Below are 23,739 nucleotides of genomic sequence, written 5' to 3' on the forward strand. Positions count from 1 at the left end.
GACAGGACAGCAAGGACTCAGAGGTGTCCACTTGGCTTGTGGGAGGATGAGAACCAGAGTGATGTCACCGTGGGGGACAGGGCGCTGGGGAGCTGGGGTGATGCCACCCTGGGGTGCAGGATGGAGCTGGGGTGATGCTGCTCTGGAGTGCAGGGCAGCAGGAGCCAGTGTGATGTCCCCGTGGGGTGCAGAATGATGGGAACTCAGGTGATGTCACCCTGGGGGACGGGACAGTTGGGAGCTGGGTGATGCCACCTTGGGGAGTGCGATGACAGGAACCGTGATGATGCCATTTGGGGGGGATGGGACATTGAAGAGCCACTCTGAGGTGTGGGACAGTGGGGACCATGGTGATGCCACCCTAGGGGCCAGGACAGTGGAGAGCTGGGCTGATGTCACCCGGGGGTGCAGAACAGCAGGGAGATGCGATGATGTCCCCTGGGGTGCCGGATGATGGGAAACCGAGGTGATGCCACCCGGGGGATCAGGACATCGGGGACCCAGGGTTAAACTATCCTGAGGTACAGGACAACGGGAAGTTGAGGTGATGCCACTCTGGGGGACATGCCATCAGGAAGCTGAGGTGATGCCACGCGGGCACAGAACAGCGGGGACACGCTGATGCCCCAGAGCTGGGGGACACCCCCGCAGCCGCCCCTCGCACCGAGGGGCGTTCCCGGGCGGTGCCGCACAAAGGCCGCCGGTCCCCCCGCCCCGGGGGCCGTCCCGCACCCCCGGGGCCGCCCCCGAGCCTGGGCCCAATAAACGCGGCCGCATTTGAACGCGGCGCCTCCCCCGGCCCCGCAACGCTCCGAGCGCTCCGCCAGCCCCGCCGCGCCCGCGGCACCGGCAGCCGGTGAGGCCGGGACGGGCGCGGGGGCGGCTGCGGGGAGCGGGGGGAGGACGGGGAAGGGGCACCGGCGAGCCCCGGGAGCGGGGGGAGCGCTGAACGGCCCCGGTCCCTCCTCCGCGGGCGGTGCCGGGGCTCAGCCCGCCCCTTCCCGTCCCTTCCCGGCGGGGCCGGCCGCGTGTGCGGGGCGCCGGGACGGGCCGGGCCGGCGGGGAAGGGGCGCGGCGGCGAGGTGGGTGCCTGGGGAAGAAGGGGGTCTGGAGGGCGGGGAGATGTTGGAGGGAAAGGGGGAATGCTGGAGGGATGGGATGCTGGAGGAAGGGGGTGATGGGGATAGGGGCTCAGGGCGCGGTGGTGGTTTCAGTGGGTGCCCCCCCAAAGCTCCCAGGTCCGCTCGGTGCTGGTGGCAGTGGTCCCGCGGGGTGACAGGTACCGGGTGCTGCTCGCCCTCATGCCAAGGGCGCCCCGTTCCTGCTCCCGGAGAGATGCTCCGGGCGCTGGGAGCGGGTTCTGGACCGCTCTCGCCGGGCTGAGCCCTGGGAGCAGCCGGCTGTGGCTGCAGGAATTAATAACAGCAGTTGTTTTGTCATCGGCAGAGCTCTCGTTGTCACCAGGGTGGCAGACAGCATCTGCTGTCTGGTCGCCTACTGTGGGCCCGTCTCCCTTGGAGCATCCCTGTAGGGATGGAGCCGAGGAGCGCCAAAATCCCCAGCCCAGGAGCAGCCAGTGCTGGGATTTTACTGGGTGTCCGGGTGACAGTTTGGGTGTATCCCGTGTCTTCCTCTTGTGCTCCCCAAAACGGAGCTGAGGGAGGCTCTGGGCTCGTTGTCGCCGTGATTCAGCAGAGCCCGGCTTTATGGGAGCGGGGCAGCTCCGCGGGAATTCCCGAATCCATCCCGCGTTTCCCGGCGGGGCGGCGCTGGGTGAATTACCGGCTCGCTTTGTTTACTCCCGAAATAATCAGCTTTGTGCCTGCACCTTGGGCTTTATCGCACCCGGGGCTCCCCGAGTCACTGCGGAGCGACTCCAGCCCGATTTGCAAAATCAAACCAGATGGGCGCTTTGTTTTTCCTTACGGAGGGAAGGCTGGCAGTGAAAAGCCCTATTACAATGCAAATACCGGGCTGGCGTGAATATTCAAACCGCTGCGCTGCTTTTGAAGCTCTTTACATAAATTTATAGCGCTTTTAAAGCCAGCGCTGCTCTGCTGATCTGGAGCGGAGCTTGGTTAACAGAATCGCTGCTCTCTGCCAACTTCGGAGGCTCTGGGGGTGTTTTTGGGGTGCACGGGGAGAGGTGGCATTGAGGTGCAAAGGGAAAATTATGAGCGTGGTCAATGGGGAGGAGGAGCTGCCAGCTGCAAGGCTGGCTCTGGTGGTGACCCTTGAAGAGCTGGGCGTGCTGTCAAGTGATTTACTGACATTTAGGTGCTTCATTGTCCTTTTGGGTTTTGTTTTTCCCTTTGGTTTCTCGGTGTGACCCTTTGTGGGGCTGCTGCTCCAAGAGGGGATGGGGTGTTGCGGCGTGGGCTGAGCTGGAAATTGTCCTGGCACGGTGTGGGGATTTTGGGGTGGACACAGGGACAGGGCACTGAGCTCTTCTCTCTGGTGACCAGCGACAGGACCCAGGGATGTCTGGAGCTGTGTCAGGTTTGGGTTGGATTTCAGGAAAGATTCCTCTCCCAGAGGGTGCTGGGCAGTGCCCAGGCTCCCCAGGGAATGGTGACATTCCCGAGGCTGCCATATCTCCAGGAGTTTGGACACCACTCCAGGGATGCCCAGAGTGAGGTTTTTGGGGTGTCTGTTCAGGGCCTGGAGCTGCACTGGATGATCCCTGTGGGTCCCTTCCAGCTCAGGGAATTCTGTGATTCAGCAGAGCTGCCGTGATGGATGAGAGGTTCATTAGGGAAGGAGATAATGAGCGTGAGACAACCTCAGCTCCGGCTTTCCAGCAAGAGCTCCACAGTCTGCTTTTGGTGGCTGCTGGGCATCTCGTACAACCCCCAGCATCAAAAGCTGGGCTCCTGGTGGCTTTTGCCAGCTGTGTTCTCATCTCCCAGGTTGTCACAGGTGCAGTGGGGAGGGAAAGTTGCTTTAAAGTGCCCAAGCGTGGCCGTGCTCTGCAGCACAGGGGGGACACTCGAAGCAGTGACATCCCATGGAGTAGGTGCTTGTGTTTTGGAGGTGGCCACAGGATGCTGCCCTGCTGGGTAATTACTGCTAATTTCCAGGCCCTCATTTGAGTGAGCAGTAAAAACATTTTCCTCGCTGTCCCTTGGAGGTGATGACTTCAGTGGAGGGCAGGTGGGGATAAGGGCAAGGTACCCACAGCCCTGGTTAGTGATGCAGCCCGTGGGGGCATGTGGGCAGAGCATCCCCAAAATGTCCTTCTTGTGCTGCAGCAAATGTGATTTTGCATTGTCCCTGCCCGTGGCTGGGGGTTGGCATGAAGTGGCCTTTAAGGTCCCTTCCAACTGAAGTAATTCTGGGATTCTCTAATTCGTACTGTTTATAAACACCCTCCCCACCCTCCCCCCAAAAAAGTAATTGTGCTAATTGTGCTGGTTTTCCTTGCTGATACCATTGATTGACCAATCTGTGTCTTCATTAGCTCCAGGCTAAAGCTGGTATCGATTCCAGGCACTGAAATATGCGAAGCAGTAATTACTGCTTTAGCCTATATTGTTTGAGTTAAATTTAGCCGAGAATTTAGTCCTATCAGGCCCCTGCATTGTGTGCCGTGAAGGTTATCTGGCTCTCAGGAGGGGGTGGGTTTAAAAGCAGGAAAGAAATGCCGGTGAAAACTTCCTCTTCTCATCATCCCGGAGCGCTTTGCTTCCCCGGGCTGGTAAGAAGGAGAACAGAAATAAGGAATAATGTGGTGCTGAGTGCTGACTGTCCTAAACCTGCACTTTTCACTGCTGCCTGCTGAAGCTGGTCATTCCGGGGGCTTCAAACAGCACAGAAGGGCAGCAATAAATCTGAACAAAGTGATGCCCTGTGCAGGGATTGTCCCCTCTCCTCCTGGGGGGGGGACCAGGGAGCCCCAGCTCAGCTGCTGCCTGCCTGCCCCTATTATCCTGGGCTGGTAGTAAGGGGAACAGAAATAAGGAATAATGTGGTGCTGACTGTCCTAAACCTGCACTTTTCAGTGCTGCCTGCTCAAGCTGGTCATTCTGGGGGCTTGAAACAGCACAGAAGGGCAGCAATAAATCTGAACAAAGTGATGCCCTGTGCAGGGATTGTCCCCTCTCCTCCTGGGGGGCACCGGGGAGCCCCAGCTCAGCTGCTGCCTGCCTGCCCCTATTATCCCGGCCGCCCTCCTGCATCTCAGCTGCTGGCCCATCTGGAGCAGAGATGAAAGGCTGCCCTTTCATTCGGGCTTTGTGTGCCTCTGCTTGTCCCCCCTTCCCCATCACGGCTGCTGGAGGTGGCTCTGATGCTGCTGACCTCATTATTCTGACTGCTGGCTGATGCCAGGCTGCCTCGCCAGCTCCTCAGGTAGGAAGGAGGCTCGGGTGGTTTATTTTTCCCCTCGCTGTGGAAGCGCTGCTGAATAATTCAGGCAGGAGGAGGCATCTTGGGTCACCTTGCTGCGTGCCGGAGCCGCCTGCCTAAGATGGAGGTTGTGCAGGATTGCGGGATCGCCGGGCTGCTGGCAGCTCCCTGGGCCGTCTGAGGGCAGGTAGGCACCCAGCCTCGGCCTCCCTGGGGCTGGCAAATGGGGAACCCCTTCCCCAGGCTCTGCAGGGATGCTTGTGTCCCTCTAAGCTCTGGCTGGCCCTCGCCAAAACCTCGCCTGGGCTGTGGGGCAGGTGTGGCCAACGCACCTGATGCTATTTGCCTTTAGGGATTGGGGTTTTCCTGCTGGTTTTGTGGGGTTCCCGGTGCTGGATTTGCCCAGGGTGAGTTTTTGGGCTCTGTGGTGCTGTGGCGTTGAGAGGGGTGATCCCAGTGCTCCAGCAGCAGGGATGCTCGGGGATATACAGGGAGGTGGCATTTAGCTCTCTGCACTAACTGGGGGAACTGGTTCTGGTCAGGTGCTGGAGACATCTCTGGGGGGGCAGGAGGTGGCTGACCCTGAAGATAAGAGGTTCAGAAATGCTTGGGAAGCTCTGTGGGGTGGAGTCTTCTTTGCTGGAGGCTTGGCTGTGAGTTTTGGGGCCGCTGGAATGTGCGGGGAGGGCTCCCTGACACCAGGATCCGGCCCTGTGGGTGCAGGTGGGAAATGGGGTTGCTGGTGTGGGAATGGAAACAAGTTTGTTGCCTTCCTCCTGCTCACCTGCACCTGAGTTTTTGGGTGCTGCCTCCTCCTCCGTGCCCCAGGTCGAATGTGTCTGTGCCCTCCCTCCTCCCCCCAGCGCTTGGGCGCCGGGAGAAATCAGCTCAAGAGGGATTTGGGAGGAAAAAAAATAGGACAGGGAGGGTGTGAGGCTCAGGTGGAGGGGTTGTGTCCATGCCTGGAGTGTCCAGAGCCATCCCTGTCCGTGGCAGGGCGGGAGGGAGGACAGCCTGGCTGGGCTGTGGCTGTGCCGTGGGCTCTGCCAGCCCCGCATCCCTCAGCAGATGTGGCATCCAGAGGATGCTCTGCCCTGGCATCTGCTCCTGCAGCCAGGGAAATCAAGGACACAGCTGCTGCAGTGCCTGCCCTGGAGATTTCCCGGCTGGGCTGGGCAGGGCTGAGGAGCTGGGCTGCAATTGGAGCAGCTCGGGGATGTCCAGGAGTGCTGCTGGTGGCCCAGGGAGCCACGAGAACCCTGTGAGGGGCAGAGGGGGCAGGGCTGGATGGGGGAGGGGGTTGGGGTAGGACCCCCTTTTTTGGGAAATGTGGCTGACACAGCCCCCAGCAGTCACAAAACCAGAATTCCCATGGCTAGCTGGTGTGGGGGTCATGGATGGGGCTGGCCAGGCATCCTGGGATGCCCAGCCGGGTCCTTGGGATGACAACTGCAGTGCCCATTGTCACCCAAGCACGGTGACAGTGCCTGTCGTGCCCCCAGGGTGGTGGCACATCCACACCCAGGCTGTGTGGTGGCACTGGGTGACACTGCTGCCAGCCAGGAGCCCTGGGCCAGGCTGAACAAACTGCTCCAGCCAAATCCTTCATTTCAGACAGGAAATTTCCCTTTCCCCCCTGCCAGAACAGCCCGTGGGGCTGTGATCCTCTGCTAGCAGTGGATCAGAGGCTTGAAAACCTGACTTGGAGGGGAAGATGAAGACCTGAGGCAAATTGGGTCTGGGTTTTGTGTGCCTGGTGCAGGACATGGGTACATTTTGGCTGTCCCCACACTGCCCTGGGTTTGCTTTCTGTCAAACCCTTCCCTGCCTTCAGTCAGGGTTTCACCTGAAACACCTGAGGGAGCAGCACAGGAGCTCTTGGCAGCTGGCCTTGATCTTTTTTTGGAGTTTTTTCCCCAGCTAAAGCATTCCATGATCCCAGCTGTGGTGCAGGGGGGTGTGTTGTGCTCGTGGAGGGGGTGGCTGTCCTGAAGGGTTTGGGCTGGGGTCTCCTGCCCTCCCCTCCTCAGGTTTCTCTCCCTGCAGCTGCTGAGCTGTTCTTGGCTTGTTTATCTTCTCACCAAAGCCTCACCTGCAGCACCTGGGGATCACTGCAGCTCAAGGGAGCAATCTAGCTGCTGCAGCTGAGCCAAACGAGCTGACAGGAGCAGCGTGAGGTGCCACACAGGGACAGGGACGTGCCACACGGGGCTGGCCCGGCCACCTGGGCTGTCCCCTCCCCAGGGTTTGGCTCTGCAGGCTTTTTCCCCTGGGTCTTTCTGCTCTGTGACTTCTTCCCCCGGTGGGCTGGGAGAGGCTGGAGCAGTGGTGGAGCATTAATGCAGCCAACCACGGCCCCAAGCAGCCTGGTGGGCAGCTGCTGTGGCAGCCCTGGGGGTTTCCTGCTGTCCCGTGCCACCGAGGGTGACCTGGCCTGTCTCTGCCCGCAGGTGAGCGTGGCAGGCTATGGGATGGATGAAGCTGAGCAGGACCAGTATGAAGCTCGCCTCAAGGAGCTCTTTGACAGCTTTGACAGCACAGGCACGGGCTCCCTGGGCCAGGAGGAGCTCACTGACCTCTGCCACATGCTGCACCTGGAGGAGGTGGCCCCAGCCCTGCAGCAGACCCTCCTCCAAGGAAACCTCCTAGGCAGGGTAAGGAGCTGGGGAGGTGGAGGGGGCAGTACCTGCATGCCTGGAATGGTTCTGAGGAGAGACTGATGCGTGTAGTTTGTGTGTGCCCAGTTTGTGCATGTCCAATTTGTGTATATCCAGCATTCCTGAGGCTCTGGACCAGGACTCCTGGGGTCTGGGTGGACACAGGGCAACTTCCAAGAGCAGAACTGGGGATGACAGGGGAGGGAGCTGCTCTGCCTGCCCTGACTGGAGGGGGTGTGAGGCTCAGGACCCACCACTTCAGGCTGAGCCTTGTGCTCTGGTGTGCTTTCCCAGTGTCCAGGGCCAGGTCCTGGCTGCCTTTGGCTCACGCTGTGCCCGTGCTCCCAGCACTGCTTCCTGGTGCTGCTGGCCTGGGTCACCTCCCCAAACCAGCTCACCAGGTGCTTAGACAAACTCTGAGCCACTTGGGACGGGACAAAGCCCTAAATCCAGGGCTTGAGCCTGTGATTTACACTGGCTTAAGCTGTAGTTAGACTGGCAGGGCTGCATGCAGTCACGGATGTTTCTCTAAGGTAGAGAATATTGTCCCACGCTGTCTGAGCCACTTTGTCCACATTGCCTGGTGCTTCCCAAAGTGTCCACGTTACCTGGTGGCTTCCCAAAGCCATTTTTCAGTTGTGGTTGTACCTTTATGGAGTTAAATCCCCGGGCAGTGAGCAGAAGCTGCTTGCCCTTGCGGGGATCTCCACGTTCAGCTGGATGTCCTTGTGCTCTGCATTAGATCCTTCCCTGGAAATCGCCCTGAAATCCCATCACTGCTCATTAAAATCAGAGAAATGTGGAGCAGGGCAGCCAGGGCTTTCAGCAGGCAGGCAGCCATCCCGACTCCAATTTCCAATCAAACTGCAGTTTTCGCAAACAAAATAATTCCTTTGACAAACAAAGGGGTTTTTCCTTCTTCCTCTTCTTCCTCACCTGCCCAGGGGCCGTAGCTCTTCTGCTGACAGTGAGTGGAGCTGGAGCTGGGATGGATCCAGGTGGAGGTTGTTGACCTTTAGAGTTGCAGTGTGGCATTTTCTGGAGCACCAGGGACTTTCTGTGCTGCTCTGTCATCTTGAGCACCCAGCACTTGGATGCTGTTACCAAAGAATCCCAGAATGGTTTGGGTTGGAAGGACCTTAAAGATCATCCAGTGCCACCCCCTGCCATGGCAGGGACACCTTCCACTATCCCAGGCTGCTCCAAGCCCTGTCCAGCCTGGCCTTGGACACTTCCAGGGATCCAGGGGCAGCCACAGCTTCTCTGGGTGCCCTGTGCCAGGGCCTCACCTCCCTCCCAGCCAGGAATTCCTTCCCAATATTGAATTTAAATCTGTTTTCCTTCAGCTTAAAGATATTTCCTCTTGTCCTATTACCTGGCTTTGCCACTTGTGGGAGGATGGTGGCACAGAGAGCAAAGGACAGATGTGGCTGTCACAGCTGGTCGGGGCATCCTGAGTGCAGGGTCACACTCACCCCGTCCCAACCCAGAGCTCCATCCCTGCAGGGCACGAGGCATCCCGTTCTATTTCATGCCCTCTTTGTCCCTGGGGATGGTTCTCCCTTCCAGCCTGCCACAGAGCCTCGGCACAGTCTCTGTCTCCTGCCTGCTCCTCAGCAGCAGCATGGCCCAGGTTTAAGCCTGAGCCAGATTTCAATTTCATGGCCCTGGCATCCTTGGGGTTTCCTAGGCTCTCAGGGGGAGAATAGCAGCAAACGCAGAGCTCCCTGAGCACAGACTTGTTGCACCTGCCCCTCCTGCTGCAGATGGTCCCAGCCTTTGTCTGCCTGCTCTTCCAGGGGCTGGGATTTATGGGAGGCCACCGGGGAGGGGGGCAGCGGGGGAAGGTTTTGTCTGCTCAGGGGCAACTCAGTGGGGCCACGTGCTTGTCTTTGTGCTGGGGGCTCTGCTCCAGGCATGAATGGATGCTCTGGGATCATAAAATCATGGGATGGTTTGGGGTGGAAGGGGATCGTAAAGATCACCTCGTTCCAGCCCTCTGCCCTGGGTAAGGACTGGGAGCTGAGTTTCCCTCCAGAGAGGGGCTGGAAGTGCTGCCTCCCCTGAGGTGGTTTGGGGATGAGTGGGGTCTGGTGTGGGGTGTCAGTGCTGCCCTGACTCGTGGCAGAGCCCAACCCCAGTGGGTTTGTTTTCCTCCCACGTTGTGTGTGGAGGTGACGCTCGCAGCAGCTCCTGGCGTTCCTCAGGAAGGCTCTTTCCCCTCAGCCTGGATGGCAGGAGTGAGGGGGTGGGTGTGGCTGTGCCTGTCTGTCTGTCCTCTCTGTGCCCTTTAATTAGCAGCAAACCAGAGGTGGCTCGGGGACAGTGCTCGTGGGCCTGGGTGATGTGCAGGGATGGGGGTGAGCCCTGGAAGTCAGCCCCTATCCCTGGAAGTGTCCAAGGCTGGGTTGGCCAGGGCTTGGAGCAGCCTGGGACAGTGGAAGGTGTCCCTGGGAGTGGGATGAGATGAGCTTTAAAGTCCTGTCCAACCCAAATCCTCCTGGGATTCTGGGAAGTTGGGCACCTCCAGCCCTGTGCAGGGCCTGTCCTTGGAGCTGTCCTTGAGCAGGGCTGGGGAGCTCAGGTTTCACCTGCACCACTGCATTCCCAGCCTGCAGCAAGGACAGCCTGCCTGGGGCTTCACTCCCAGCTCCCTTCAATGCCACGGCTGTGACCTCTTGCAAAATATCCAGATATCCTCCCCCTGTGCCCACTGTGGGCTTGGGCCGAGGCTGCCCTGTTCTGATGTGGGGCAGGATTGGCTTGCTAGCACCTGAAGGAGCACCTGCAGCTGGGCCAGGGCAGGTTTGGGTTGGGTTTCAGGAAAGGTTCTTCCCCCAGAGGGTGCTGGCACTGCCCAGGCTCCCCAGGGAATGGGCACAGCCTGAGGCTGCCAGAGCTCCAGGAGCTGCCAGGGATGCCCAGGGTGGCATTGCTGGGGGGTCTGGATTGCAGGATACCTGTGGATCAGGATATTCCCTGATCCTCCATCTCCCCCAGCAGACATTTCCCTGTGCAGCTTCTGGCTGGAAGGAGTTTGCAGACAGGGGCAGAGCTTTGAGGATGGGGTTTGTGCTGGGGATGAGGGCAGGGAGCTGGAAGGAGCCGCTGCTGCTGCCTGTCCTGGCTGTGCCAAGTGCTCTGCATGGCAGGGGCCCAGCAGGAGCAGCAGGTACCTTGGCACGGGCTCCCAGCTCTTTCTAGTGCTAATCAGTCTCAGCTTCAGAGGGAGCTGCCTGTGGAGGGGGCGTTGGGGTTTCTCAGAGGAGCTGGGGTTGCTCAGCAGCACAGCTTTGGTTGGTGCCTGGGGAGGCTGGGGCTGGCTGGCTGTGCCTCTCTGCTGCTGGGTTTGTCCTGTTTGATTTACTTGTTCTGAGAAGATTCTCCTTGCTGGGGTGCCGGCCTGGCTGGGCAGTGCTGCTCTGGCTGTGGGGTTTGCAGGGCTCCCACATTGCTCCAAGCTCCATCCAGCCTGGCCTTGGACACCTCCAGGGATCCAGGGGCAGCCACAGCTGCTCTGGGAATTCTATTCCAGGGCCTGCCCACCCTCCCAGCCTGTGGATGTGTGTGCTGTCCCTGATCCTGGGGGGCATGACAGCACATTGTGCATCACCTTCCCAACCCCCACCTCCTTCTGCCTGGCTGGGATCAGCCCCAAATTGCTGAGAGAGCCCCATGAGCAGACACACAGATGAGCAATACCAAAACAGAATCATAAAATCACAGTGGGTTGGGCTGGAAGGGACCTTAAAGCCCATCTTGTTCTCCCCCTGCCATGGCAGGGACACCTTCCACTACCCCCAGGCTGCTCCAAGCCCATCCAGCCTGGCCTTGGGCACCTCCAGGGATCCAGGGGAACCTGTGCCAGGGCCTCCCCAGCCTTGCAGGAGGATTTCTGCAGCGTTTGTGGCTTTGCTGTCCCGTGGCTGCCTTGCCTGGCTCGTGCTCCAGCCCAGCTCTAATTTTATCAGTGCTGTTTCTCTGACTCTCTGAGCCCTCTCTGCCTGCAGACATGCCACATCCAAGGTCAGAGGTGCACCACAGGCTGCTTTTGCTGCTTAGCTGGTGTTGAGAAAACCTCTGGCTCACCTTGAGGACAAATCTCCCCCTTTTGCCAGCTGGGGCTCCACCTGCAGAGTGAGGAGGGCGTTGGGGAGGCCCCTGTGCCTGTCCCTGTGCTGCTGCTTTGCGTTTGCAGTCCTGCTGTGCAGCACAGGAGGATGGCCACGTCCTGCTCCTCAGCCTGATGGCTCCTGTGGATGTTGTGCTCATGGTGAAATCACAGTGTGACCACAGGCCAGTCTGTTTTATCAGACCCCAGTGTCTAATTAGGCACCAGCTCTGGAATGGGTTTTACTAAGCCCACGCTTTGCCAAGGGCTGCAGGAAGCAGGGAGGGCTGAACCCATTTTATTTTTCTCTTTTTTTCCCCCCTTTCCTGGTGATTTGTCAGCCCCACAACAGTGGGGTCTGAGTAGCAGCATCTGCCCCTGCTCTTGGTGGGAGGAGCGGGTAGCAGAGCATCCTCTGCTCTGTTCAGGGGGATATTTGGCATTTTGGGGGATGAATAGCACACAGGGCTGGCTCCTGGGCATCAGCTTCAGTGGAAGGCTCGATTTGGACACCTCCTTCATGCTCCTCGTGTGCCTCTGCAAGCACATGGGGCTTGAGCAGCTCTGAGGCTGGCCTTGATGACCTTAATGGTTCTTTTCCAACCTGAATGATTCTCCAACCCTTCCTCCTCAGCTTTGGCTGGGAGCGAGAGCCTGCTCAGCTCATCAGTGAATTTGCTGCTTGCAGGAAGCATGGATGGCTGCCCCTGTCCTTGTGCAGCTGAGCAAGGGCTCCACTCCTCCTCCTTCCTCCTCCTCATTAGTGCAGACAGCGTTTTGGGGCTCGTTATGCAGGGCAGGTGATGTCAGGGGTGCTGCACACCTGCCCAGGTGGTTTGGCTTTATTTAATTCCTTGTGTGAGGGATGCCAAGTGCATCTTGTTCTCTTGTGGGGTGCCATCCAAAGCCAGCCCCAGCATCCATCCAAGGGTTTGGCTCTTTTCATTCCTGAGAGCATCCCATGGGGAGGGAACCTGTAATCTGAGCACCCTCATCTTTTATTCATCCTCATTTAGTCTAAATGTCAAGTTTTCTTTTTTTTTAATGGGGGAAACTCTCCTCTGTAAACTGGCCTTTTTGAAGTACCCCAGTGTCTGGAAATGGATGGCAGCAATTAGTATTCAGATGAAGGCATTCCTGATGAGCTTCTGTGCCGAGCATATTTTTTAATTGTGTTTAAAAAACATGTTTAAAACTGTTTAAAGCCTCAGGGGTGATTTGTACTGCCTGAGCTGTGGCATGAGGTGCTCCCCTGTCCCTCCATGGCTCACCTCTGTCCCCTCCCTACCAGGGAGCTTGTTGGGATTTTTCTGAGCTTGCTTGACCCCAAAAACAAGCTGGAGAACTTCAGACTTGAATTCTGCTTCTTGTGCCTCCCCCTCAGCAGCATGAAACCCCTCTGAGTGCAGCTCTGCCAGCCAGAGCAGCCTCGCTGGGTTTCTTTAAATACAGAATCTTTTTTGTTCCATGCTAAAAATTCTTCAAAGATTTATTTAGCCAAGAGAAATGATAGCAGCCAGCTCTGCCTGGCCGCTGCCCCATGTCAGATTGCTCCTCCAGCTGTCCCTGGCTTTGGTGTCCCCCAGGCTGGAATTGCTGACATTCCCCAGCACGGGGAGGATGCTGCAGCCTCTTCCTGGCTGTGTCTGCCTGGGAGGCAGGAGGCTTTCCAGGAAGGCACAGATGGAAAAAAAGGAAGGAAAAAAAAACCTCAGTGGCAGGATCATCTCTTTTTTCCCCCAGCGTCACTCCAGGCTTGGTATTCCAAGTTCAGCCCTCCCAGAGCTGCAGGAGCTGCCCTGGAAAGGGAGAAAGGGAGGGATTTTTCTGCCATCCACGTTGGGAAGTGGTTTTTGAAGCTTAATTGGGGCAGTGGAGCAGAATATTCATCCCTGATCAGGAATGGTCTCGCTGCAGAAGCCGCTGACCCTGGCCAGGTCACCTCAAGGGATGGAGATGTCCCTGCTCCTTTGGATGTGTTCTTTTGGTTCCTGCTCAAAGGAAAATCCCACCCAGTGCCTGAGATCTGTGGCTTTGGGCCCTTCTGTGCAGCAGTAATTGTTCCCAGAGGTGCTGGCTGTGCCTGCGTGTCCCTTGCTGTCCCCTCTCCAGGGTTCCTTCGTGCCCCTGGGCCAGGCTGTGGCACAGGGGTGGTGATCTGGGTGATCCCCACTGCTGCCCCTCCTCCTGCTGCATTTTGGCCTCACATTTAACTCCCTGCACCACCCGACTGCCTCTTCTATTCCTTTTTTTTTGTTTTTTTTTTCCCCACAGGTCCACTTTGATCAGTTTAAAGAAGCACTTATCCTCATCTTATCCAGAACCCTGTCAAATGAGGAGCACTTCCAAGAACCAGGTAAATACTGAAATGACCTAAACAAGTACATTTTCCTTGGCAAAGCAGCTGTGGGTGGCTCTCACAGAGGAACTCAGCAGAGGAAGTGTTTTTTGGGTGCTGCCATCCATGCAGAAAAGGCTGATCTTGGGAGAAAAGGTGTTGGGTTTTTTTTTTTAGTTTTTATAGAGATGGGGTAATTGATAATTTTGATAATTTTATATTAAAATATTTAAATTTTATTACTTTAATTTTTATTATTTTATTATATTAACATAGTTTAAATTTTATCATTTATATTAATATATTGTATTTCTACTAATATTTCCATCAACATATTATATTTATATTATATTATTTTATTTCTATTTTATTTTATAGATTTTTCTATTTTAATTTATTAATATTCTAACGATTTTATTATTTATTTTATTTTTTATTTATAGACATTTTAATTTTATTTATTGGTTTTGATGAAGGGTGAGAAATGGATTCTTTACAAAAAGGGGGCTGAGCTTTGTTGTGGAACCTTGCACAAAGGTGTTTTCAGAGCCACTGCCATGCCCTGGATGCCCAGAGAGGCCCAGGATGGCTGTGGGCAGGCAGCTGCAGCACCCTCCAGGTGCTCAGGGTGGCTCCTGGCAGGACATGGGCTCAGCTCCCTCCATCCCACACGGCTCCTGCTGCCAGGGCTGCTTGGGGAGCAGAGACTTGTGGCCAGGCAGGCGAAGGGCTGATTTCCTGCTGCTGCTGGGGCTCTTCCCAGCTGGGGCTGCTGTTGGATTTTGTGGGTTTTGAGTCCATTCTGTCTCCTTGTGTCTGAGATGAGCAGGGTGTGGGAAGCTCCTCTGGATTTCTCCCAGGAAAAACACTCAGGCTGCTCCAGAGGTGTTGCTGAGCAAGTGGAGCCCCCGAGAAACCAGGTTGGGGCTGGGCAGAGGATTCCAGGGTGGTTTCAGTGGGAAGAGACGAAATTCCACCCCTGCCATGGGCAGGGACACCTTCCACTGTGCCAGGCTGCTCCAGGTCCCATCCAGCCTGGCCTTGGGCACTTCCAGGGGCTCTGCTGTGAGTCCTCAGTGTTTTCCTTGCTTTGTTTCGGTGTGCTTTGAAAATGGGGATTTTTTTAGGCTTTCCTTGGCAGCAAATATGATTTCAGCTTCAGTGTTACCCCCCTGGGAGCTGTGGGGCCGTGCTCGGGGCTGAGCCCCTGCAGCTCCAGCTGGTGCCACACCTGGGTGTAAATCCCAAATCCTGTCCTTGGAGCAGCAGGGGAGCCAAATCCCCCAAGGAGAAAAGAGCTTAGCAAAGGGGGAGAGAGGATTCTCCAGGCTTCCTCTCCTGGAGCATCAATCTCAGCTGGAGCATCCCACTCTGGAGAGAGAGCAGCCTGCCAGCAAAATTACAACTTTCCCCTTTCAGTAGGCTGCAGAAACCACAGGGCTGGAGAGGTGTGATTGATGGATTATTTTTATTTTCTGCCTCTCATTTCCAGAGCTCTTTAATGCTGTGAGAGGGGTGATGGCAGCTCTTGTGCCCGGCATTCCTTAATGGAATTTCCAAGTGCGGGTCAGTGGGTGCTCGGGGGGGAGCATCCCTGGCAGCCCCTTGGGGAGGAGCTGGCACAGAGCAGGAATCAACCCCAGCGAGGCAGAACTAATCCAGCATTCTGCATTTATTGGGGTATCATATGGCTGAGAAGCTCCAGCTTGATTGAAATGTAAATAAATCTCCCAGAAATGGCTACATTTGGGGATATCACGGGGGAAATGACAAGTGAAGCTGGAGAGCTCTCCTTGGGGACACTCTTGTCACAGTGGGGTTGGAGTGGCAGGAAATCAAAGGGTGTGGGGTACAGGTGGGGAGCCAGAGCCAGGCAGGCCTGGGAGGCATTTTATTTTTAATGCATTTTGACAGGTTGGTTAATGCCAAAGTCTTTGCTTCTTTTAATTTAGATCAAACTGGAGATTTGGAGGAACAAGCTGCTTTGTGCTGTTGGTGTCAAACTGTCAGGGAGTGTGGAAATGCTGGTGTTCCAGCCTGCCCCAGGCTAGGGAAAAATTGAGTTAAGAGCTCTAAATCATATCATTTAAATGAAAATTTAATTTGGGGGGGGGGGATTGGAGGAGGGGGAGGGAGAAGCAGTGATTTTAAGCCTGTTTGCAGCATCTGGGAAGTTTGCTGTGGAAGGAAGTGGCTGTGGTGGTTTCCTCCAGGGATTTGGGTGATGGGGGGGTCACTGCAGGCTTTGTGCTGCAGCCCCAGCCAGTCTGTGGGACACAGCCAAGGGGATGGCATGTCCTTGTCCCCGTGGGTGCTGTCAGCTCAGCGTTTGGCACAAGGAAGGTGACAGGAAGGACGTGGAGCTGTTGGAGGCACTGAGGGATGCAGCCTCTCTGCTGCTCGGGGATTTGGGGTTGTTCAGGCTGGAGAAGCTTTGGGGACACCCTACAGCCCTTTCCAGTAGCTGAAGAGAGCCCAAAAGGAACAGGGAAAGGCATTATCCACAAGGGCCTGGAATGACAGGACAAGGAGAAATGGCTTTGAAGTGCCAGAGGGCAGGGCTGGATGGGAGATTGGGAAGGAATTCCTCCCTGGGAGGGTGGGCAGGCCCTGGCACAGGGTGCCCAGAGCAGCTGGGGCTGCCCCTGGACCCCTGGCAGTGCCCCAGGCCAGGCTGGACAGGGCTTGGAGCTGCCCGGGATGGTGGAAGGTTGCCGTGGCAGGAGATTATTTTCCCTGCCATGGAGAAGATGATTTTCAAGGTCCCTTGCACCCCAGCTGATTCTGTGACAGGGCTCTGGGGTCACAGGGGCTGGGACAAGGAGCAGAAGTGCTGCAGTTCCTGCAGAAGCAGCCACTGGGGTTTCCTCATCTCGGGAGGAAGAGGCAGGTGGGAGAAGCGCTCAGGCTTGCAGAGAGCAGCTGATATATTTATATATTATTTTTCAGTCTTGGCAGAGAGGCTGAATTCCCTGTGCAAAGGCAAGGCTGGCAGGGAGGATGGTGCTGCAGGCTCCTTGCCTGGGGAGCAGCCCTGGAAACCGAGGCAGGCGGAGTTCCAGAGCTGCTGTGCTCGGCTCTGTCCCCTCGAGGGTGTCACTGTGGGGACACAGACCCAGCTGTAAGCCAGAGCATCAGCTGGCTGGGCAAAGCCTGCCTCTGCTGGGAAGAGGGATGGGGAGATTCCAGGAAAAGCAGAAAAAAAAGCTCGAATGTGGTTTAAAATAATCACTATTTTAGTTCTTGATTTCCATGGGACAGGGCTGGGTGCTGCTGCCACTGCTGCTCTTTGTCCACTGGTCACTGCAGCAGTGAGGGGACAATAAAATAGATTTAAGGGTGGGGAAAGGAAAAAAAAAAATCAGTTGTGTGGGTGATTAGGGAAGGAAAAAATCAGGCTTTTTTTTCCCTGCCCATTATAGCAAATAAAAAGTGCCTGGAAGCTGGGCTAGGGAGGGATTATGGGGTGGAGTGCAGGATTACAGGAACACCCAGGAGAAATTAAAGAGCAGTTTGACGCCATCCTCCCCACAGTCACGAGGGTTTTGGGGTTTTTCCTTCCCTGTTTTATCCTTCTGCTTCTGGAGACAGCAGAAGTGCCCTTTAAAAGAAGGGGGTGGTGGAGATGATTCCCTTTGGAAGGGCCCCATCCGTGGGGGAAAGGTTGTTCAGGTGGCTGCAGCCCTGGGGTAAAACCAGTGTCACAGCCCAGGCAGAGGTGGCTGATGCCACAGAGTATTTTTGGGTCAAAACCCGTTGGTTTTGGATTGTGGTGACCCTGCCACCACTCCTCTCTTCTTCCACTGCTGAGCCTGAACGATGAGACGGGACTTGGAGGAGTTCAGACATACCTGGTGCCTCGAGAGATTAGGATTTAGCAGATCCTGGCTGCCATGTGCTTTGCCCAGCAGCTGGAGCATCCCTCCCTTCCAAATCTTAAGCAGCAGAGAAATTAATTTCCCCTCTGAAGGCTGGGATTGTGGGATGAGGGTGCTCCTGCTCTAAACCCCCTTTTGTCTGCGCTGCAGGGCTTTGATGCTGGGCCCAGGGAAGAGGAGCCCCCCTCCCTCCCCATCTGAGGGCAGAGCAGGATTCTGAAATGACTTATCTGGTGCAGAAAGGCAGAAAATCAAGTGTAAATCTCCAGCCATGGAGACATTTGAGTGGGATGGATGGGGGGGAGTGAGAGAGGGAATTGATGGTTCCTGTCTGCGGGGCTTAAAGCAGGGAGTGAAATGCAGACTCGGGGGGGTTGTTTCATTTCAGGGCCACTTGGAGGGCCACAAACCCTCTGGGCAGTGGGCAGGAAGGTGAGAGGCTGCTTCTCTCAGCCTCCTCCTCTTGCCCCCAGCCTGGGGGCAGTTCAGAGGGGGCAGATCAGACCCCAGTGTCTAATTAGGCACCAGCTCTGGAGTGGGTTTTACTAAGCCCACGCTTTGCCAAGGGCTGCAGGAAGCTGGGAGGGCTGAACCCATTTTATTTTTCTCTTTTTTTTCCCCCCCTTTCCTGGTGATTTGTCAGCCCCACAACAGTGGGGTCTGAGCAGCAGCATCTGCCCCTGCTCTTGGTGGGAGGAGCGGGTAGCAGAGCGTCCTCTGCTCTGTTCAGGGGGATATTTGGCATTTTTGGGGATGAATAGCACACAGGGCTGGCTCCTGGGCATCAGCTTCAGTGGAAGGCTCGATTTGGACACCTCCTCTGTGCTCCTCGTGTGCCTCTGCAAGCACATGGGGCTTGAGCAGCTCTGAGGCTGGCCTTGATGACCTTAATGGTTCTTTTCCAGCCTGAATGATTCTCCAACCCTTCCTCCTCAGCTTTGGCTGGGAGTGGGAGCCTGCTCAGCTCATCAGTGAATTTGCTGCTTGCAGGAAGCATGGATGGCTGCTTTTTGCTTTTGTGAGTGCCCAGCATTCCCTAAATGTTGGGAATGGTGGGAGCATCGAGGGCACCAGCTGCTCTGCTGGGGGGTTGGGAAAGCAGGAGATGGAGAGGCTCAGAGGATGCTGCAGGTGTGGGAGGTGTCTGTGTCCACCTGGTTGAGAGGTGATGGTGCTGGAAAGGAGAGGGATTTGTGCTCCCAGGGATGGGGCTGCAGGATGTGATAAAGGGAGAGCTGGAACACAGTGTTAACAAAAGCACCCTGGCTGTGGAAATGGGATTTCAGGGTGCCTGAGCTGGGATCCCCTTGGCAGCTGGGCTCAGGCACAGCTGGTTTGGAAGCTGGAGCAAACTTTGTTCTCCTCAAGCTGTGAAGGGTCACCTTTCCCTCCCAGGGATATTCTTGAGCTTCACAGATTTTTAATTACAAAAGGCAAACAAGCTCACCCGTGGCGCTCAGAGCAAAGAGAAGAGAGAAATCAGCTGCCAGCCTGCAAATGCTTGGAGCACAGCAGCGGGGAGAGGCTCCTGCTGTTCCCTTTGCTGTGCTTGCAGGGGGCTCAGCGTGGTGGCACTTGTGCTCCTGAGCGTCACAGAGCAGGTTGGCTTGGGAGGGACTTTGAAAACCATCTCATTCCACCCCCCTGCCACGAGCAGGAACACCTTCCACTGGACCACTGAATTTCCAGCTGCAGCAGTGGGTGAACACACTCAGTGTGGTGGGGATGGAAACGGGATTCTTCGGGAAATCCAGAAGGAAATTCAGCTGTAGCTTCACCATTGCTAATTCCCAGCTTCTTCCCCTCCTCCATCTCTCCAAAGACAGATGGAGGTACGGCTCTGTCTTAGGAATAATAAAAATGATTTCTGAAGGAAAACAAAGCCCCCAGCCCTCTCTTGTGCGGGAGGGAGGAAATAACTGGGTGAATGAGTAGCCACAAATATTAGCATTTCAGAGAGAGCTGCTGGATGGAGATTGTTCACCACCGGGCGGGCTTTAATAGGAGTGATAAGGTTTGCTTTTGTTCTGGGGCTCTTCCTTAATCAGCCTGTCTCCTCCTGATTTTTCTATCGGTGCACTCCATCACCCAACTTTCATGTGCTGAGTCCCAGCTGCAGCAAATCTTGTTAAAATGGCCTTGTTCAAACACGGCACCGGGGCTGTTCCCCAGAGCTGCGCCGAGGCTGGATGGAGTGTGGGGCTGCAGGAATCAAAGCACTCCTCAGCCTGTGTATTTTATAATTCATTGCATAGCTAAGTTGTGGAGTATTTTTTTTTTCCCCTCTAACAAGCTTGAAGCCTTTTCTTCCATATCTAAAGGAATATTATCCGAGGAGGCGTTTGGGTGAGGGGGTTTGGAGACCTGCTGCTTTCCGTGTATCCTTTGTCAGCGGTGGAACAGCTTCCCTGTGCCTTATTAGTATTGCACTCTTGCATTTCTTTTATATCAGAGCCCTCTGCAAATAAAATTTTCAAAAGCTGCTGCTCTTGCCACTGCGAGTGGCGGAAAATAAAAGATGCCGGAGTCCTGGGGGGGTTTCAGCAGTCAGGTTAGCAAACACTGAAACAAAGCGTGGCACGGAGCCTTCCCCTAATTGAATCCCTGGTTAATTTGGTCCTTGGTTTAATTTGCCCCCTGCTCCAGATTCTCACTGAAAGCAGCCCAAAACGTGCTTATTTATTTTTTGTTTTGATCCTCGCCTGCCAGTGCTCCCGGATAATTCAGTCCCCAAAGGCAGGAGCCTTGCTGGGGGAAGCTGGAGCTGGGGAATGTGGAGCCCCTGTAATTAGATGACGACTCCAAAGGGTTATTTAGATCTTGCAGTTGGCTTTGGCTGCTCGGCACAGGCTGGGACCTGCCCCACGGTCGCCTGGATCAGCTGCTCCCGCCGGGGCCCCCGAGAGACTCCAAACTCGCCCGGTTTTTTTCTGCTCTCCTGCTCGTTTGGGCATTTTTAATGGAGCTGAAATTCAAACCCACGCCCAGGTGTCTGCGGGGTCTGGAGACTTGAGCTGCCTCAGTGCAACTCTGTCCCTCATTAAACCTGCCTGTGCTGCTAATGGAGATGAGAGCAAGGAGGAGAGGCTTGATGGACTTTCCATCCGAGGCTCCTGGCAAGGTTCCGGGGGTTTTCCCCCTCCATCCTGTTAACTTGATCTGGGAGCTGGGGAAGGGTGAGGAAGAGGAAGATTGCACTTTGTGACAGCTTTTTTTTGGCAGGGAGCAGCATCATTTCTGACTGTCAGACCCGCTGCCAGGGTGAGGGGGGGATGATCCAGGCGTGGAGCCGCCATGGGCGCTTGCCCGTGGGGAATGGTGGCAGCGATTGGGCGCTCAGAATTCTGCTGAACGAACAAACCAGCCCCGAGAGGGCTCAGAAACGGCATTGCTGACGTGTTTTGTGCTTGGATTCCCCAGATTCCTCCCCAGAAGCACAGCCCAAGTACATCAAAGGTGGCAAACGCTACGGGCGCCGCTCCCTGCCGGAGTTCCAGGAGTCGGTGGAGGACTTTGCCGAGGTGACGGTCATCGAGCCGCTGAGCGAGGAGGCACACCCTGCCCACATCGCTGCCAGCCAGGAGGTCAGCAGGGAGGGATGGGTGCTGGGGTGGCCTTGTCACCTCTGGGCGTGGCTGCTGCCCACATCCAGAGGGGTTGGGATGTGCTTGGAGCCTTCCCAGTAATGGCATTGGCCACTCTTCCTAGGATTGGTGTTAGGGTGGCCTTGTCACCTCTGGACGTGGCTGCTGCCCTCATCCAGAGGGGTTGGGATGTGCTTGGAGCCTTCCTAGTAATGGCATTAGACACTCTTCCTAGGATTGGTGTTGAGGTGGCCTTGTCACCTCCGGGCATGGCTGCTGCTCTCTTCCAGAGGGGTTGGGATGTGCTTGGAGCCTTCCCAGTAATGGCATTGGCTGCTCTTCCTGGGATGGATGTTGAGGTGGCTTTGTCACCTCTGGGCATGGCTGCTGCCCTCATCCAGAGGGGTTGGGATGTGCTTGGAGCCTTCCTAGTAAAGGCATTGGCTGCTCTTCCTAGGATGGGTGTTAGGGTGGCCTTGTCACCTCTGGACGTGGCTGCTGCCCTCATCCAGAGGGGTTGGGATGTGCTTGGAGCCTTCCTAGTAAAGGCATTGGCTAGGATGGGTGTTGAGGTGGCTTTGTCACCTCTGGACATGGCTGCTGCCCTCATCCAGAGGGGATTGGGATGTGCTTGGAGCCTTCCTAGGGCATGGCTGCTGCCCTCATCCAAAAGGGTTGGGATGTCCCAGTGCCTTTCCTGGCCGCTCTCCTTGCCTGTCCCTAGGGATGAGCCGTGCCAGGCGTGGCTCCCTTGCTCCATGTGCCGTGGGAAGTGGGGAAGGAGCTGGCCCAGTGCTCCTGGCTGCAGTGTGGGCCAGCAATTAAGCAGGGGCTGAGCTGCTGCTCCGTGGCTAACGAGGTGTGGGCTGGGAGCAGACAGAGCACGTCCACATCCATTAGTGCAGCTGCCAAAACCTGGCCATGGCTCCAGCAGAAGGGATGGGGAAAGGGTGGTGGGCAGCACAGCCCCTCAGCCAGCAGCTGCTTTGGGACAGCGGCATCTAATTGCTCCAAAAAATCCCCATGCCTGGTTTTGTGCTCCAGATTTGTGGCTCTCTTTGTGCCAGTGTGCTTTCAATCCCAGAATCTCCTCTTGCTTCCCCAGACAGGAAAGCCAAAGGAGCTGAGTGGTTGGAATTGGTGCTGTGCGTTAGAGCACAGCCACAACAGCATTTCCCTGGAGCTGGGCTGCTTCCAGCCTGCCCTGCTGTGCCAAGTATTGTTGATTCAGGAGCATGTGGTGGGAGTTTTTCCACTGGGAAGGAGAAGCACTGATGCTTTCTCCCTCCTCTGTCTCGTGGCTTCACTTGGAGCTGAGAGCCTCTGCAGCCACTGTTGTAGGGGGACACCCAACACTGTGGGAGAAAGCAAGGAAGGAATTTCCAATTCCCATGGTTTCAGTGTTATTCCTATGCAGCTGAGCTTAAAAATGATTAAAAAAACCCAAGCCAGCACCTCAAAGAAAAGCTTTTCCACCACTCCCAGCTGCTTTTCCCTGCTCCTGGTGACCTTTGCTCAGCACCACAGGGATGCTCATCCATCTCCTGGTGGTGGCCACATGGGCTGCCCTGACCTTGGAATGGATGTTAATCTGCCCACACTCCCCAGGGAAGTGCTGTCCTTGGTGGAAGAGGCTGCTCTGATCTCACCCCTTGGTTTTAGCTGTCACAGAGGTGCAAAAGGGTAGTCCATTAACAAGGTCAGTTAATTAACCCAGCCGGTGTGTGCTGCGGGGGCTGGATCAGTCTCCTGCTGGGAATGCTCGTTGCACCTTTTGGGCTGGTGGGATGGGTAATTCCTCTGCAAGTGGAGCAAAAATCAGGCTAAACTCGTGCAATCCCTACTTGAGCAGCATCTCCAAAAGCAGATCCTCTTGCTATGCGTGGGAATGACTTGCTGGAAGGTGTTGAGGGGTCCCGGGGGGGTTTGGAGGCTCCTGATTCCCTGGGATCTGGCCAGGAGCAGCCCTTGCCCAGTTCTCTGCTGCTGTGTGTACAAACACGGCGGCGTCCCGCCAGCCTGGGCTGTGCCTGCCCTGAGAACTGGGCCAGGCTGGCTTAATTGCTGCTTGCTCCCAAGCAGTGCCAATTAAAAGGGCTCAGGCTGTGTCTGAGAGGTTTCCTTCCCTCCCTCCCTGCCCTGGTAAACACGAGGGGAAAAGGCTGGAAGGCTGCTCTGGGACCGGCTGCCAGGGAGGCTCCACCTCCATCCCCCGGGGCTTTTCAGGTGCTGTTGGATCAGGTGATGAGCAGCTGGGTCTGGGTTTGGCATTAACCCTGCTGGGAGTAGGGGCGTGCTGGTGAGATCCTGAGGGTCCCTCTGACCTGCAGCAGCTTGTCCCCGTGGATGTTGGCTGTGCTGACTCCCAAACCTCACTGGGGAGCATCCATCACCTCCCCTTCCCCTTCTCTGCTCTGGGAGACATCCCTCCTACTTGCAGGTTCATGGAATCCCAGGGTGGTTTGAGTTGGAAAGGACCTTAAAGTCCATCTCATTGCAACCTTCTACCCTGGGCAGGGACAGTTTCCACTAGTCCAGGTTGCTCCAAGCCCTGGCTCTCAGGTTTTAGAATCTGCTGGCACATCCCAGTTCTGTCCCTTCAGTGCCACTTGCTCCCATGCTCTGTGTGCTTCTGAATTGTTTCCAGCATGGCCTGGCATTGGGAGGCTCAGGTTGAAACTCCTCCTTTTGGGTCCTTGATGTGAGATTCCCAAAGTGGGACTCCTGGAAAGCCAGGATTTGTGATTACCAGCTCAGGATTATGCCTGCTCCCAGAAAAAGTGCATTTCTGGTGTGACTGGTGCTTTGGAGCTGAGGGCACCTG

General features: G+C 56.1%; 1 protein-coding gene across 8 annotated transcripts in view; it reads left to right on the plus strand.

Annotated features, from left to right (window-relative positions):
• The first annotated feature begins 733 nt into the window (after nt 1–733).
• NIN (ninein) overlaps nt 734–23,739 on the plus strand; it is a 64,651-nt gene continuing 41,645 nt past the window's right edge. For 5 of the 8 annotated variants that reach the window (XM_038138575.1, XM_038138582.1, XM_038138579.1 and 2 more), the window contains exons 1-4: nt 734–856; nt 6,798–7,001; nt 13,390–13,471; nt 20,752–20,915. In XM_038138575.1, the coding sequence (XP_037994503.1) occupies nt 6,819–7,001; nt 13,390–13,471; nt 20,752–20,915 (429 nt within the window). In that variant the 5' untranslated portion in view covers nt 734–856; nt 6,798–6,818. Of the gene's footprint in view, nt 857–893; nt 1,083–1,213; nt 4,535–6,797; nt 7,002–13,389; nt 13,472–20,751; nt 20,916–23,739 lie in introns of those variants that run through there. The other 3 variants (XM_038138576.1, XM_038138577.1, XM_038138578.1) reach the window with 3 other exon arrangements.

Source organism: Motacilla alba, chromosome 5, assembly GCF_015832195.1.
Source record: "Motacilla alba alba isolate MOTALB_02 chromosome 5, Motacilla_alba_V1.0_pri, whole genome shotgun sequence".
In the NCBI taxonomy this organism is placed as follows: Eukaryota; Metazoa; Chordata; class Aves; order Passeriformes; family Motacillidae; genus Motacilla; species Motacilla alba.